This window comes from Pseudonaja textilis, chromosome Z (assembly GCF_049901715.1).
Source record: "Pseudonaja textilis isolate UNSWEBS1 chromosome Z, rPseTex1.2, whole genome shotgun sequence".
NCBI classification, from domain to species: domain Eukaryota; kingdom Metazoa; phylum Chordata; class Lepidosauria; order Squamata; family Elapidae; genus Pseudonaja; species Pseudonaja textilis.
Window position 1 is genome coordinate 6,127,803 of NC_142008.1, and position 17,767 is coordinate 6,145,569.

The window sequence follows — 17,767 nt, forward strand, 5'->3', positions numbered from 1 at the left end:
GGCGGTCTAGATATACGTGTAGTTCTTCTGGGAATTACAGGGCTTGTATGAGGACTTTCGTGAGTTACTACCTGGTCATTTTCCTCATCTTGCTGAGCTATTTCTTCCTTTTCTTCTTCTATGGGCACTATCTCTTCCTGTACTTCACTCTTTACTTTATTTTTGAAGTTACAGGGATATTTGATGGGATTTCTGTAGGATTCAATAACCACCTCTTTATTGGTATCCTGCTCTAACTTATCCCATCCTACGTGCTCTAGAAATTGGGCATTGGCACTACATAACACTCTAGATGTGCCTTTCTCCCAAAATCTATATGCCCTATGGTTAGCTTGGTAACCAACAAAGAAAAATTGTTTAGCTCTGTGTTGCCCTTTACGCCTGAGTTGTGTAGGGATATGCACCCATGCTGGTGCACCAAATGTGTGCAGGTAACTCAAATCAGGCTTCCTGCCATGCCACATGGTGAATGGTATTTCACCAGTAGTTGAGTTAACCACGTTGTTCAATAAATTATTAGCACACATTGCAGCCTCCCCCCACAAAGAATCAGGTAATCCAGAATCAGTTAACATTGTTCTAAACATTGCCTGTAGTGTTTGGCCTCTTCTCTCAATATATGCATTGTGCTGTGGTCTGTATGGTGCAGATTTCTTATGCTCTATACCAGCTGCTTTTAATCTATTCTGGAATTTGCTGTTAACAAATTCTGTACCATTATCTGTCACCAAGGTTAACAGTTGCCGTTTAGCCTTCCTTTCTGCAAACTTTAACCAGTTGAAGAAATGTTGATATGTTTCAGTTTTGCTTTTCATTAAGTAGCAAAACCCATATCTAGAGTAATGGTCCATAATGCTCAGTATATATCGAGTACCCCCCATGCTGGGTTTCTTTGGACCTATAATGTCTGCAAATACTACTTCTAAAGGTTCTTTAGTTTTAAAACCATTTAGCCTATTTGCAGGCAATATTTTACTCTTATCTTCACAACAGACATTACAACGCAAATACTTATCACAGGGTTTTAACCTTATTCCTTCAGATAACTCTACTGTACGTTTTAGCATTTTAAAATTTACATGCCCCAAACGCCTATGCAATAAATGGATACATTCATCATGAGGCTTGGTATTATTAAATACAGTCTGTGCCTCCCCTTTCTTACTATCATGTAAGAGATACAATGCTCCATTTAAAGCTGCAGTTACCTTTTTGTTATCTCTTTCCAGTATGCACTTATTATTCTTAAATGTAACCACATATCCTAGTTTATCTAATTCTCTCACAGAAAGTAAATTCATCTTTAACTGTGGTACATACAACATGTTTATATTTTGGTTTAAACATGGACAATATGCAATACCTTCACCCTTGGCCTTGAGGTGCCAACCGTTAGCGAGTGATATATGCTGAGAGCTTGTAGACATTTTTATAAACTTTGTCTTATCTCTCGTGATACAGTGGGATGCTCCACTGTCCACCACCCATATATCATTCTTCATATCACAGTTGCTAAACGTGGCCAGTTCAAAGGATTTCTTTGGCTTCTTTAAATTCTGGCATTTTCCTTTTCTGCAGAATCTTGCCAAATGTCCTCTGCCTCCACAATTAAAACACTTTTTAATTGTGTATGCCGTTGAAGATAACTTCTCTTCTTCCGGGTGCTTTGCTTTACACAGCTGGTTTCTTTCAGGCTTTGAAGATAATTTCTCTTCCTTATTAGGCTTATCTTCCCTCAGCTGGTCACGTTCACTCCTTCTCCTGGCTTCTTCTAATAGCCTGCCGGTTATCTCAGTTACTGATAAACTGTCTTTTGGCAATACCTCTAATGCAGTCACAAAATCATCATAGCTTCGATCCAATGAAGACAGTATTATGTATACTTGTTGCAACTCATTAAATATAAGCTCTTTTTCTTGCAGTTCTTGAAAAATGCTTTTCATACAGTTTAAATGAGTTAACATGTCTCCATTCCTCTCAAGATGTGTTCTAAACAGCTTCCGTGTAAGATTTATATGAGCTCCTACACTGTCTCGAACATAAATCTTCCTAAGATTCTCCCAGCAATCTGCAGCATTTTCCACTCCACGGATATGAATCAGTTGCTGGTCAGAGAGAGTCAGTCCTATGATGCACAAAGCCTGCTCATTCTTTTGCTTATAGTCCTGTATCTTTTTGGCATCATCATCAACAGTAGGATCCAAGTTGGATACATCTGGTGGGTTTGTTACTATGTCCCACAAACCTTCTCTTCGTAGCAGTAAACTACACTTCATTGACCATGAAACATAGTTTGTTCCATCTAGTCTGGATATCATGGACAGACTTGGCAAATTAACTTGTGCCATTGCTCTGCAGAAAAATAACTATTTAACAAACAGTTTGTCTTTACAGTAATGTGTAACTCTTGACCAAACTCTCACTGGTATATCCTGGTTAGCTAGACTGTGCACTCTGCTGGGCCCATAACCAATGTTAGTGTTTGGGGATAAACCCCCAAGCAGAGTATGCAGCAGCAGTCAAGCCAGGCTGGCAAATGAGAGAGAGAGTGGGCCCAAGAGTATACACACACTGGAGACAAAAACACTGTTTGTAGTTATAAAATAGTTATTTATTGCACACAGAGATTAAGAAGTGTCATTCAGTCCATTATATCATTATCCAGTATATCCATCCAGTTATCAAGTCCATTAACAGTAAATACAATGTTCTTATCTGCTTGTAATCTTCTCCTCCTGATACCTTCCTCTCAAGGACAACGCTGAATCCTCAGCTCACCAAGCAAACAGTCCTTGTGTTCAGTTGAAATGGTATCTGGCACAGTAGCCTCCAAGAGTAAGCAGATAGACGTTCCAGCAGGCAGCAGACCAGGAACAGAACCAGGTGCATCCAGAAGCCCGGGGTCTATTACGTTTCCCTTCCTAGCTTTATTACTGCCTGCAACCGCACCCACAATGACATTGCAGTTTCTAGCTTTAAAGCTACATAGACACTTAATCCTAGGTTTACATATTTATTCAACCCAAACCTGGTTGGTGTATCCATATACCCAACAACTATCACTAAGTGTTGTATATTATGATTCTTGATGAACGTATTTTATTTTTTCTTTATGTACACTGAGAGCTTATGCACCAAAGACAAATTCCTTGTATGTCAAATCACACTTGGCCAATAAAGAATTCTATTCTACTCTGCTCTGTTCTATTCTATCATCATCCTCATCCTCATTCTAGCCATCGTGTATCCACTGCAGGGTGAATGGCTCCTCCACGTTTCCAGCTTTTCTTTGCCAATTAGACCCGCAATACTTGCTGATGTCATCCATCTATCTTGATTTAGTTCTCTTTGGTGGAAGTTTTTTTATCAAGTGGGATCCATTCTATGACATTCTTGGTCCACCTGTCCTCAGTTCTTCTTGCTATGTTACCAGCCCATTTCCATTTCAATTCTTTTACTCTCTTGGTGATATTGTATATTTTTATTTGTTCTCTAATCCAGGGGTCCCCAACCACCGAGCTGCGGACCGGTACCGGTCCGTGGAACATTTCCTACTGGGCCACCAGTTTGCTGGGCGCCGCCATCTTGTTTGATGAGAAAGTGCTTCCAGGTGAGCTTTTCCGGTTGGAAAGCGGCGTTTGGGTCCTGAAGGAATCCTCGCACCTTAGTTTCGTCGGGGGGGGGGGTTCGAACAAAACTAAGGCGCGAGGATTCTTTCAGCACCCAAGGCAAGGCGAGCCGAGCGACCGTCCCGAAGTCGTCCCGAAGCGAAGCCCATCGACAAAGGTACAAAGGAGGAGTTGAAGGTGGCAGGGAGAAGCGGGGGACGGCTGGCTGGCCGGTCACTCGGTTCGCCTTGCCTTGTCATGCGTGCTGATGCCGGTACTGGGCCGCGGATCATTTTGTGATGCCGATACCGGGCCGTGGCACAAAAAAGGTTGGGGGCCACTGCTCTAATCCATGTGCGGGTACTTCTAACTTCTATTTAAACCATATATACATCATTAAAATCTGCTGGGATAATTCCATGATGTTCAGAATTAAAATATACCATGGATCTTTGATATTGGTCCTCTACTCATCATGACCTTTAAACATCTACAAAAATAAAAGGCCTGCAGAGTCAGGGTCAATTGTATTTCAGAGGGAGATATTTCTTTCTAAAGTGAAGCCACCACCAAGTCACCTTTTAGGTCCCATAAGTTAACTTTGCTTCAACAAGAAGATCTGGAATGCCCTCCCCATTGATGGGTTCATTGCAGAGGTGGGATTCAACAGGTTCTGATCAGTTTTGGAGAACCGGTAGCAGAAATTTTGAGTAATCCAGAGAACCGGCAAATCCCGCCTCTGACTGGCCCCATCCCATCTATTCTCTGCCTCCCATTGAGTCCCAGCTGATCAGCTGGGTCTTCTTTGGTTGCCCTGCACAGGAGAACAGAGCTGGAAAGCAGGCTAGTGGGGTGGGAAGGGATTTTGCAGTATCCTTCCCCTGCCATGCCCATCAAGCCACGCGCACCAATCCACGCCCACAGAACCGGTAATAAAAAAAACTTGAATCCCACCACCAGTTCATTGTCCTAGCTCTTTCTACTTTTGTTTTCTATACAAAGACACAAGGTATGTATTGCAATTATCATCTATCTAGATCTAGGGAACATAACTTCTCAGTCACAACACCTGCCCTCTGGACCAGTATCCCCCCCAGAGATCCTTATGGCCCCACCTTGATGATGTTCTGAAAGTCTCTGAAAATCAAACCTTTTGCTCAGGTTTTGAAGCTGGGTGGGGGGTTGTTGAGCCCCTTAATTGTTTTCTTTAGAATGCTGTTGATTATGACTGCATGTCATCAAGTTGCTGTTGATTCTTAGTAGTCACCAAGACAGATTTTTTTTCTCTCTTCATGTTTGTTTATCTGTAACCTTCAGGTCTTCTGTTATATCCATCACTACTGTAAACTAAGACCATTCATCTCGCTGTTGGTCATCTTCTCCTTCCTTCCACCTTTCCAAGCGTCAGCGGCTTTTCCAGCGAGCTGGGTTTTCCTGCAATGTGTCTGAGGTGGCAAAATTTGAGCCAGATCACTTGTGCCTCAAGTGAGAATTTGGGGTTGGAGCGGGAGATAGACAAACTTTTCATTTAACTATTCTGCGCTGTTTTAATGCATGGTCGTCCAGAGCAGTGGCCCCCAACCGTTTTTGTGCCACGGCCCGGTACCGGCATCACAAAATGATCCACGGCCTAGTACCGGCATCAGCACACATGACAAGGCAAGGCGAGCCAAGTGCCCGGCCAGCCAGCTGTCCCCCGCTTCTCCCCGCCTCCTTCAACTCCTCCTTTGTACCTTTGTCGATGGGCTTCGCTTCGGGACGGCTTCGGGACGGTCGCTTGGCTCGCCTTGCCTTGGGTGCTGAAAGAATCCTCGCGCCTTAGTTTTGTTCGAAGCTCCTCCCCTTCGATGAAACTAAGGCACGAGGATTCCTTCAGGACCCAAACGCCGCTTTCCAACCAGAAAAGCTCACCCGGAAGCACTTTCTCATCGAAACAAGATGGTGGCGCCCGTCAAACTGGCGGCCCGGTAGGAAATGTTCCACGGACCGGTACCAGTCCACGGCCCAGTGGTTGGGGACCCCTGGTCCAGAGTCACTCAGATAAAATAAATAAAAATAAGGGCATGCACATTTTAACCCGATCCACTCCCATGGGGCCTTCCTGACATGGGCCTCTGCAGTCAACAGAGGTCAGCTTTTGGCCTATCTCAGAAGACCATGCTTCAAAGCCTCCTGCATGGATCTCAGTCAAACCAAAGGCAGGGAGATTGTTGGCTGGATGAATACCAAAGGAGTCACTTTCTCCAAGAATGCTTTACTGATAGGTGTCACTCAATTAGGCTTCCTAAGGGAAGAGCAGTAAGCACAAGGCATGGAGCACCACATCTCTTGAGCCAAGAGTTGTTCTCCAGACCAAAATAGGACCAGAAGATGAGCTGGCCCATCAGGTTTTGTTTTCTAATCTAGATCATAACTTCTGGGGATAATTCATTTAGCATCATAGCCAGAATTGGAGAAATAATTCAATTCTTTCTCCTCAAATTTTCTTCCTTTATTCTTCTTAGTCCTGCAAGGGAGATTATGAACACCATACTTGCACCTTCACAGACACCCCTGCATTGACTGTAACAACTAGTCAATGCAGGAGTATATAAAATCCACTCTTCTGTATAACAAAATAACAGAGTTAGAAGGAACCTTAGAGGTCTTCCAGTCCAACCCGCTGCCTAGGCAGGAAACACTATACCATTTCAGACAAATGTTTGTCCAGTCTTTTCTTTAAAACTTCCAGTGTTGGAGCACCCAGAACTTCTGGAGACAAGTTGTCCCGCTGATTATTTGTTCTATGTGTCAGAAAATTTCTCCTTAGTTCTAAGTTGTTTTTCTCCTTGATTAGTTTTCATCCATTCATTTTGTCCTGCCTTCAGGTGCTTTGGAGAATAGATTGACTCCCGCTTCTTTGGGGCAGCCCCTCAATATTGGAACCCTGTTACCATGTCACTCCTAATCCTTCTTTCCATCAAGCTAGGCCTACCCAATTCCAGCAACCATTCTTTGTATGTTTTAGCCTCCAGCCCCCTAATCACCTTTGTTCTTCTTCTCTGCACTCTTTCTAGAGTGCAGGGTATACGCTTCAACGTAACGCTAGACATAAGATTACATTTGTGAGGGCATTTGTGAATCTAACAGCTAAATAGTGTTCAATCTGCATCCCAGACGAGCTTTCCTGAGAATAGTGTGTGCTGATTATTGCTCTATTTTGATTTCACCCAATGTATGCTCTAATTGCCACCTGCTTCAATCATGGAGAGCTCTCCACAATAAATAAATAGTACACCTTGTTTCAATAGACCAGTCAACAGGGCTGTGAGCATTTCCCATAAATAGCTTGGAAAGAGATTCTCTTTCACAGTTCTTGTTTGTGCCTTCAAGGTATTACTATTCTTCAGAATGTTTGCAACAATACAGAGATTGGACTGCACTGGAAGAGAGGGAAGGAGAGGGAAGGGATGAGAAGAGGAGAGGAGAGGAGAGGAGAGAAGAGAAGAGAAAGAGAAGAGAAGAGAGGAGAGGGAAGGGATGGGAAGGGATGAGAAGAGGAGAGAAGAGAAGAGAAGAGAAAAGAAAAGAAGAGAAGAGAAGAGGAGAGGAGAGGAGAGGAGAGGAGAGAAGAGAAGAGAAGAGAAGAGAAGAGAAGAGAAGAGAAGAGAGGGAAGGGATGGGAAGGGATGAGAAGAGAAGAGAAGAGAAGAGAGGAGAAGGAAGGGATGGGAAGGGATGAGAAGAGGAGAGAAGAGAAGAGAAGAGAAAAGAAGAGAAGAGAAGAGGAGAGGAGAGGAGAGAAGAGAAGAGAAGAGAAGAGAAGAGAGGGAAGGGATGGGAAGGGATGAGAAGAGAAGAGAAGAGAAGAGAAGAGAAGAGAAGAGAAAAGAAAAGGAGAGGAGAGGAGAGGAGAGGAGAGAAAGAGAAGAGAAGAGAAGAGAAGAGAAGAGAAGAGAAGAGAAGAGAAGAGAAGAGAGGGAAGGGATGGGAAGGGATGAGAAGAGGAGAGAAGAGAAGAGAAAGAAAAGAAGAGGAGAGGAGAGGAGAGGAGATGAGAGGAGAGGAGAGAAGAGAAGAGAAGAGAAGAGAAGGAAGAGGAGAGGAGAGGAGAGAAGAGAAGAGAAAAGAAGAGAAGAGAAGAGAGGGAAGGGATGGGAAGGGATGAGAAGAGGAGAGGAGAGAAGAGAAGAGAAGAGAAAAGAAAAGAAGAGAAGAGGAGAGGAGAGGAGAGGAGAGGAGAGGAGCGAAGAGAAGAGAAAGAGAAGAGGAGAGGAGAGAGGAGAGGGAAGGGATGGGAAGGCATGAGAAGAGGAGAGAAGAGAAGAGAAAAGAAGAGAAGAGAGAAGAGAAGAGAAGAGAAGAGAAGAGAAGAGAAGAGAAGAGAAGAGAAGAGAAGAGAAGAGAGGGAAGGGATGGGAAGGGATGAGAAGAGAAGAGGAGAGGAGAGGAGAGGAGAGAAGAGAGAAGAGAAGAGAAGAGAAGAGAAGAGAAGAGAAGAGAAGAGAAGAGAAGAGAAGAGAAGAGAAGAGAAAGGAGGGAGAGAAGAGGAGGGGAGAGCAGGGGAGGGGAGAAAAGAGGGGGAGGGGAAGAAAGAGGAGAGGAGAAAAGCAAAGAGGACAGGAGGAGGGGAGGGGAGGAAAGAGAAGAAGGGAGGGGAGGGAAGAGGAGGGAAAAAAGAGGAGAGGTGAATAGAGTAGAAGAGAAGAGGTTTTACTTGGCCAAGTGTGGTTAGACACACAAGGAATTTGTCTCTGGTGCAGAAGTCCTCAACTTACAACCATTCGTTTAGCGATTGAAGTTACAATAGTAATGAAAAGGTGATTTATAAACAGTCTTCCCACTTATGATCTACTGTCACGTGATCAACATTTGGGCACATGAGAACCAGCATGTATTTTACAATGGTTGCATCTTGGGGTTATGTGATCACCATTTATGACCTTCCCAGCTGGCTTCTGACAAGCCAAGTCAATGGGGGTGGAGCCAGATTCACTTAATGACTGCATGTTTCACTTAACATCTTCAGTGTTTTCTCAACAACCACAGCAATAAAAGTTGTAAAATCAGCACGACTCACTTAACAACCGGCACAATTAGCAACAGAAGGTCTGGTCTCGACTGTGTATTTAAGCCAGGGATTACCTGTATTGTGTTATACAAGGAAAACATATCTTGTGTCTATCCATCCCAGGCTGTTCAGGCACACTGCCCCACCTCATCCCCCAAAATAGTAAAATCAAAAGAGGAATCGGCAGAGGTCAAATTAGGGGGCCCCCTGAATTGTGTGTTCTCAAACTTGAACTCGCCTCCCACCCACCCCCAGCTCCGATGCTTCAGTTTGTCAACGCTTTGAAAGCAAAGTGTCTCCAGGAAGCCCTCATGGTTTCTTTCCATTTCCATGATCAAGGGCTTTCGGCACCGAAGAAAATAATTTTTCATTGTGTCAAGCTTATAGGAGAATCAATAAGCGTTTCGCAGATGGATTAGCGGTGGGTCTCAGGGATCGCGGTGTTAAAAGAGAACAGCTGCAGTTTGGTGTTCAAGATCCAAAGAACTGGAACTTAGCAAAAGAAGCGTGCAAGTATTAAACAGAGGGAACAAAGGTAATTCTGCTGTGATCCTAGCCTTCTTCTTGGAGCAACGTCCTTTCTTAAATACCACTCCATCGTGTTCCAAAAGACCTTTATTTTATTTTACTTTACTATTTTATTTTATCATTTTATTTTTTAACCCTTGCAGTGTCGTCTGTCTTGCTCAAGGAGGGAAACAACCTGGAACGAAGGAGAAACTTCCTAACAGTGAGGACAATTAACCAGTGGAATAACCTGCCTTCGGATGCTGTGGGTGCTAAATCACTGGAGGCTTTTAAGAAGAGACTGGACAGTTACTTGTTTGAAGTGGGACAGGGGACAGGTGTCAAACTCCAACTTTGCGGAGCCGGGATGAGCATGGCCTGCACATGACGCATCTGGCCCATGGGTTGCCATTTTGACACCTCCGGTATAGGGTCTCCTGTTTGAGCAGGGGGTTGGTCTAGAAGCCCTCTAAGGTCCCTTCGAGGTCTATTCTAGTCTGATTAACAGGTCCTCTACCAGAGGCCTGGGCATTTGATGATTCAGGACAGGATATCAGCTGTTCCTAGCCCTGCCTTCCTCTGGACAGAAAGCTTTGACACCACTCCTGGGATCATTGGGTGCCTCCCCCCCCCCACTTAGGTGTTATAGACTTGAGTCCTCCTACCATCACTGGTACCACTTTGGCCTTGACTTGCCACATCCTCCCTAGTTCCTCCCTTAGGCCCTGCTATTTTTCCAACTTCCAACTCTCCTTCTTCCTGACGTTGCTATCACTTGGCACCCCCGCTCTATCTATCAGCACCACAGTCCTCTAGTCCTTGTTGGCTACTCTGATGTGGGGTTGATCGGCCAGGACTTGCCTGTCCACCTGGATCTGGAAATCCCACACGATCTTATTCTTCTTATTCTCTATGACCAGTGGTGGTATGCTACCGGTTCAGGCTGGTTTGGCTGAACTGGTAGTTAAAAAAAAAAAAAAAGCCGACGATCAGCTGGGGATCCTGGTGCTGCAGGTCTCAGCTGATATGGGGAAAGCTGTTAGGCAAAGCATGCCCACCAAGCCATGCTCACCGAACCGGTGATAAAACAATTTGAATCCCACCAATCTCTGCGCCCTTCTGTGGGATCTCCCTTCTGAACTTTGGAGGGTCTGGCCATACACTGCACAGACACCACCGTCTACTTGGTGGTGTCATTCAGGGTACGCTGTTCCTGCCTGCATCTTACTCTCTCAATAACTATGTTATTGGACTGCCTCTGAGGACTCTCTTTATAGTCTGCATCTTGGATCCTGTCCAGTGTGGTAGATCCCTGGTTTTATGGATCTGAAGCATAAGCCTCTAAGCCAGTAGTGGGATTCAACTTTTTTTTACCACTGGTTCTGTGGGCATGAAGCACCAAAAACACGCTTCACATGTGCGCAGAAAGTTTGCTATTGGCCTTCTCCTGCAATCCCACACTCTCCCTGTGTCTTCAAACAGCTTACGCGTGGCAATCAGCTGTGCCGCGTGAAGCAGCTGAGCTTCAAAACCAGGAAACAAAGGTCAGAATAGAGCCGGGGCAGGTGGGAAGGCCCAGCAGCTGATCGTCGGAGCAAACCGGTTCACACATAGATTATCCTCGGAGTTACTGATTCAGCCGAATTGGGCCGAACTGGTAGAATACCACCACTGCTCTAAGCCTTTCTGACAGGGTTTCTGCTGACTGGGGAATTCTGGGAGCTGAAGTCCACCTATCTTAAAGCTGCCAAGATTGACAAACACTGCTGTATGAGGGTCAAGGCTGAGAGAGAGAGAGAGAGAAAGAGATGAAGTGGGGAGTGGGAGGCATCTTGCCACTTCATTTTGAGGTTCACATAACTTTTTAAATTACAGGATATCTTTTGAGTTCTCTGTACCACCATCACTTTGCAAATATTTGTCTAAAAATAGAAAAAGCACAGACAAGAAGAAAATTTTCTAGCCCTTTAGAAATTGAAATTGGTAAAACTGATGAATCATAGAAGCTTAGGGCTGGAAGGGACCTTGGAGGTCTTCTAGTCCAACCCACTGCCCATGTGCAGGAGATGAGATGCTAGATAGTAGTTTGCTGACTCATGCGCTGCACTGAGTAATATAATGCTAGCTGGATTTGTCCCTTATTTGCACTCAGCAGCGAGAATCAAGACACTGAGCAACCCATACTAGAACTAACTATGGTTAATAAGGCATCTCACAATTCCAATCTTCTTTCCAACTCATAAGAAACTTTGCAGCTAGTTAAATGGGAGCCACAGGTCCATTTCAGCCCATTTCCAAAAAGCTACATATGGTTGGGTTTGATTAGAACAGAACAGAATAGAATAGAATTCTTTATTGGCCAAGTGTGATTGGGCACACAAGGAATTTATCTTGGTGCAAATGCTCTCAGTGTACATAAAAGATACCTTCATCAAGAGTCAAGAATCATCAGGTACAACACTTAATAACAGTCATAGGGTACATTAACCAATCAAATCATTCTAGGAAACTGTCAATATAAATTGTAAGGATACAAGCGACAAAGTCACAGTCATTACAGTCATATGTCACAAGTGGAAGGGCATGGGTGATAAGGAGTGATGAGAAGATTAACAGTAATAATAGTGCAGACTTTGTAAATAGTTGAACAGTGTTGAGGGAATTATTTGTTTAGCAGAATGATGGCTTTCGGGGGAAAACTGACCTTGTGTCTAGTTGTTCTGGTATGCAGTGCTCTATAGTGTCGTTTTGAGGGAAGGAATTGAAACAGTTGATGTCCAGGATATGGGGAGTCTATAAATATTTTCACAGCCCTCTTTTTGACTCGTGCAGTATACAGGTCCTCCATGGAAGGCAGGTTGGTAGCAATTTTTTTTTCTGCAGTCCTAATTATCCTCTGAAGTCTGTGCCTGTCCTGTTGGGTTGCAGAACCAAACCAGACAGTTAGAGGTGCAGATGACAGACTCAAGGATTCCTCTGTAGAACTGAATCAGCACCTCTTTGGGCAGGATTAGTATTACGATGGGAGACCACTAGGAGATACCAGAATTGTAGGCTAGACTGTGTAGTTTTTTTTAATTCCAAAAAAAAATTCCTGGAATATTTTTCTACATTGTTGCTATAAAAAAGAAAAAAGAAACTACTTAGGTGTGTTCATGAAGTCACCAGGAGATGTATATGATAGGAAGAGTCTTTACCATTTTTACCATTATAGAAAGTTGGTGCTTAATATTGAGTTGCTTAGCAACTGTTCAAAGTTACAATGGATCTCCTCCTCAGAATTATACCAGATCTCCTTGGAGCCACAGATATCATCCTATTTTGGGCACTTGGCAACCTGCTCACGCTTAAGGCAGTTTGCAGCATCCCACAGTCAAGTGACCACAGTTTTTGGCACTTTCTTTTGCCAGATTTCTGCATTTGCGCCCAATTTTAGGCAAAAATGCCCATTGAGGAAAATGGGTTGCCTTAAGGATTGCAGAATTCACGTAACAATTGCTACAAAAGAAGGCCATACAATCAGAGACAGTCATGCAGTGACCTGCAACGATCATTCACGTCTTAACAACTGTAATTTCTGGCTCCTTTATGATCGTAAATCAAGGATTACCTGTATATGTTTGCAAAGCAGTCAGCAATTCTTGTTTGATCGATAAATTTCAATCCTCAAATTTCATCTAAATTTTGTTAGGGCTGGCTTAGGACCAAACAGATTCTAAGAGATAAGCTGATAATTTGAAGTTGACCTTGTTTCTGTTCTCACCTGGAGAACTGACTTCCTACAGTTCCAGCTCTGATGATATTATCCATTGTCGTGTCTAACTCTTGACAACTCTATGGACCAAGTCTCTCCACATCTTCTGATCTTGCGTTACTTCCTTGAGTTTTTCTATGCTCTGGCTGGCGTCCAGCCACAATGTTCTCAGGAGGCCTGGTTACTTTTTACCACTAGCTTTTCCAAACATAATTGCTTTGTCCAGTGAATTCCACAGCATGACACGGCCAAAGAGATCGATCAGTTTTGTGATTTTTGCTTTCCACGTTTGGTGTTATGCGCTCCAGTACTTGCTTATGGTCACATTGGCTGTCTGTTGAGGTAATTCCCCGTTAGGAGAATGAGCGCATACAGGGAGACGTATTTGAGAGGAGTGTTTGAATAATACACACAGAGCACACAGATACACTGTACAGTAAAGGTAGGTTTTTACTTCCAGAAAGGTTTAAGCAAAGTCCAAAATAAGCAATCCAAAAGTCATTCACAGGTAAAATCAGTCAGTTTTCATCCAGGGATAATCCAAATATCAAATTCCAGTGTCAAAAACAGTTCAGTATCAGACTTACATTAAATCTAGTAATATCAGTCAATTAGAAGAAATGGAGCAACGGCAATACTTTCCAACAGAAGGAAACAGAGATACTCACTCAGACACACTCTCTTCTGAGACTAAGACTAAGACAAACCAGGTTTCTGGCTCCATCTTATGACCGTTTGAGAAACCACACCCAATTGCTGTTTTTAGCATGCTCTTAAAGAGACAGTATTAAAATGTATATCCTGGTTTATATATTTCTAACCCAAATACCTGTTAGGTGACTTATATTCCTAATACTGTCCAAGGAATATACAAGAGCTTTCTCCAGCTGAAGCAAATATATTTTCTTCCTGTCTTGCTTTCTTAAGGTCCAACTTTCACAACCATAGGTAGTTCTAGCAGACATAATTAGCTGGGCCCCAAAGAATGTCTAGTATCTAGTTTAATGAAAAGAAGGACTAGGGGGTGACCTGATAGCAGTGCTCCAGTATTTGAGGGGCTGCCACAAAGAAGAGGGAGACAAGCTATTCTCAAAAGCATCTGAAGGCAGGACAAGAAACAATGGATGAAAATTCATCAAGTAGAAAAGCAACCTAGAACTAAGGAAGAATGTCCTGACAGTTGGAACAATTAATCAGTGGAACATCTTGCCTTCAGAAGTTGTGGGTGCTCCAATGTTTGAGGTTTTTGAGAAGAGATAGGAGAAGCATTTGTCTGAAATGGTATAAGGTCCCCTGCCTGAGCAGGGGGTTGGACTAGAGGACCTCCAAGGTCCCTTCCAACTTTGTCATTCTGACTGAACAATGGAATTTAAGTTTATGCTTATTCTGTATTGGCAGTATGAAGGTTCTTGAACTGTGACTCATTTAAAAGTGGGTCACAGAACAAAATACAGACAGGAAATCACATTGTTCTGCAATGTATTTTTAGTCCATCACTGTAATAATCCCTGAAAGATCTGCTAAATTCCCACGTGGTGGTGCATTTTCAATCCAAATTTACATTAGCTGAACAGACGTTCCTTTTCTCCTGCGCTTCTAAGATGGAAGGATGTGTGTCTGAATTTCAAAAATCTTAAATTTACAGAAATGGGATCAAATAAACAATTCCCATAATAAGGCGAATGCATTTCAGCAGTGCATTTGGCACAGGTCTTTTTTTTTTTTTTTTAAACTAAACCTTGACAAGCACATCGAGATGATCAACATGAAGGGTTTTCAATGTGGGTGAAAAAGGAGATAAACTGCAGGAAGTAGAAATCGTGAGTTATCAGGAGAGATCTCAATGAACTTTTTTGCCAACAAGGACTATAAAAGAAAATCACCAAGCCTCTAACAGATCGAACAAGATCCATGGGTTATTTTGCTTTTCTCAATATGTTAATCTCTAGTTGTTTTAAGACTTCAACTCCAAACTTCCTAACTAATTTTTTTTTTTAGCGTTCCATTTCCCGAGTCTGTGGAAATTGCCAAGATGGATAAATCTTGAGTTATTTTCAACTACTCAATGGTCAAAAGAAGCTTATTATTTCCATACCACTTGTACAGCTCTTCAAAACTCTTGAAACTAAGTGAGGTGAAGTTCACTGGCCTTGAAACACAAAGCACATTCTCAGACAATCAAAACACATTCTGGTTGGCCAGTAGTTCGATTATGTGGCATCAGGATGGTGTCAACTTTTTATGACCACACAAATAGATTTTCTCCACGATTATCTGTTCCTATTCTGATCCTTCAGATTTTCAAACAAGTGTGTCCATTATCACTTTTACTGAATCCATCCCTCTTGCTGCCAGTCCTTCTCTTCCTTTCTCCCATCATTCTCAGCATTATGGACATCTCAAGGAGTCAAGTGTTTACAAGAATTGATTTGTGCCATCTAGTCACTGTCAACTCTTATAACCACATAGATTTTGTTTGTTTGTTTATTAAACTTTTATGTCATCCATCTCCCCACAAGGTGAGTCTAGATAGGTCTTCTCCAAGAGAATCTGTCTCCGGCCTGGTTGGTCTATAAAATTAGGTCTTGGCATAATGTGTCCAAAATTGATAATTCATACTTCATTTCTAGAGGAAGCATGATGAACTAAGAACATCTGCATGGGAATGGAGATGACAACCATGGTAGACAAACGAACCTGCAAGCAGGCCGATATACGCCCCAGATGGTTGTTCCTTGTGAAGAGACTTTAGGACAGCAGGACACTGGGAGGCAAAGGGGTCAGCTACCTTGCTCACAAATGTAGCAGAGCCACTTAAAGAACATTGGGTTTGCTAAGCTCACTTTGTAATCACTTTTGGAAATTACATGTTTAATCATATTAAAGATCTTCATAAAACTAGTTTGAAAAGCCATGTGGTGAGTTTAATTTCATTCTTGAACAAAAAAAAATTAACTATAAATTTAAGAATCTAAAGAATGGAAATAATCATAATAAAATTAAATAGGACTTTGATCCCTGGAAGTTATAAACAAATTAAGAGTCCAGACAAATTTACTAAGATTTTTTACTGTATGTTTTGAAAATAATTATGTGAAATAAACAGTTTTTTTGGAAGAACCAAATTGATTATTGATCTTAAGCTTAATAGAGATTAGAGGCTTTATGATTTCAGAAATTCAACACCAGAGGGGAACTAAAGAATCCAGGCAGAAAAAATTGGAAAATATTTTTAAAAAGTGTAACTTGTAAAAGTGAAGATTTATAAAATAACATAAAATGTTATAATATTGGAAATATTCCAGGAGATTTTCAAAAAATAGGGACAGAAATTAGTAGGCACAATGTCAAAAATGGAGTCTGCTTCTCTGGATAGATTATACCCCAAAAATGGCTTTCAATATTCTTCTGCTCCTTACCGTTGTTTTTTTTCATTTCTACACAAAAAGTAGGCTTCCAATCACCAATAAACATAGCTAGATTTCTCTAATCAAAAGAGGTTGATTTGTCCATTTCAGCAAAATTTGACAACTTCACCAACCATAGTGGCTAATGTTGAACCTTTCCATATCTGTGCATATAATCATCTCACTGAAAGAAGCTAAATCAGCTCTTTAAAAAAGCAAACATTATTTGATCAGGTAAATCCAAAGCTAATTTGAAATGGCAAAATCCTTGTTTGGAAGTGCTACTAGAGGTATTCCTGGATGTTGAAGAACCACTTGTGTAGACAGCGATGAACAGAACAAGGGTAGCATTTATTCCACCGTAGTTTCAATTACAAAACCAAGGAATGTTCCACACAACTATGGGCCCAGTTTCTTTCACTCTCCAATATGCTCTTCATTTAAATCATTACTGATAGATTCTCTTCGAAGATACTATTTTGATTTATTCAGCACCTTCTGTTCAAGTTCCAGGTATCTTTTAAGCAAAGGTTGGTAGATCTAAAAGAGAAAGAAAATACTATGAGCTAACAATAGCTATTAATATTTTGTCGGATTCCATTCTCATAACCGGATACATATTGTTGGGGCCAATAGGCTGACTCTGTAAACCACTTAGAGGGGGCTGTAAAAGGACTATGAAGCGGTATATAAATCTAAGTGCTGTTGCTATTGCTATTGCTATTACTGATACTGTTTATAAAATTTTGAAATATTGTTTGACCTTTTCAACAAGAAGCTGTAGTAATGTCCTGGATACACACAACAGGAATTGTCCTACCAACTCATCCTTTCTTGTGATAATATAAAGTCCAAAGAAGAAATCATAAAGAGCACAACAGCTCAGAATTTATTCCCTCTGCAATATTTATCCTAAATTTCACAGATGGAACTACTTAAAACAAAAGTATTTCATTTGTCAAACAAAAAAGCTAGTGTCAGACCTATGAAGATAGTGCAAAAAAGGTTCTGTAGTGCAAAAAAGTTCAACCTGCGATGCAGTACAGGTACAGAGGCTGACATATAAAATGATCTACTAAACCAAAGTTTCAGTTTCGGAAAAGAGAGGAAGATGCATTTTTGTTCATAAACAGTTGGCCGTTTGGGAATACAAGTTCTCTCCGCAATCCATCCATCATAACTGAAGATACAGCTTGAATTCTGGCCTGAGAAAACTATTAAAGAGCCAGAATGTATTCCCATTTTCAGCCATCCGTACAGGATAAAGGAAAAATTAGATTCTTTTCCCCCTTGTAAAAAATTTAACATTTGGGAGAAAATGATATTATGCAGTTTGATGTACATTATATGTTAGATTGCCACAATTTAGAAGTGGGACCTCCAAACTGGTGGACTTCAGGTCCCAGAATTCCTCAACCAGCATGGCTGGCTGAGGTATTCT

General features: G+C 42.0%; 1 protein-coding gene across 3 annotated transcripts in view; it reads right to left on the minus strand.

The window, feature by feature from the left end:
- Positions 1 to 13,351: 13,351 nt before the first annotated feature.
- Positions 13,352 to 17,767, minus strand: part of XYLB (xylulokinase) — a 133,953-nt gene continuing 129,537 nt past the window's right edge. For all 3 annotated transcript variants that reach the window (XR_015740281.1, XM_087917419.1, XM_087917420.1), the window contains one exon: positions 13,352 to 16,866. Coding sequence is in view for 2 of the 3 variants with exons in the window: in XM_087917419.1 (XP_087773545.1) it covers positions 16,801 to 16,866 (66 nt within the window). In the remaining variant the exon portion in view is untranslated. The remainder of the gene's footprint in view (positions 16,867 to 17,767) is intronic.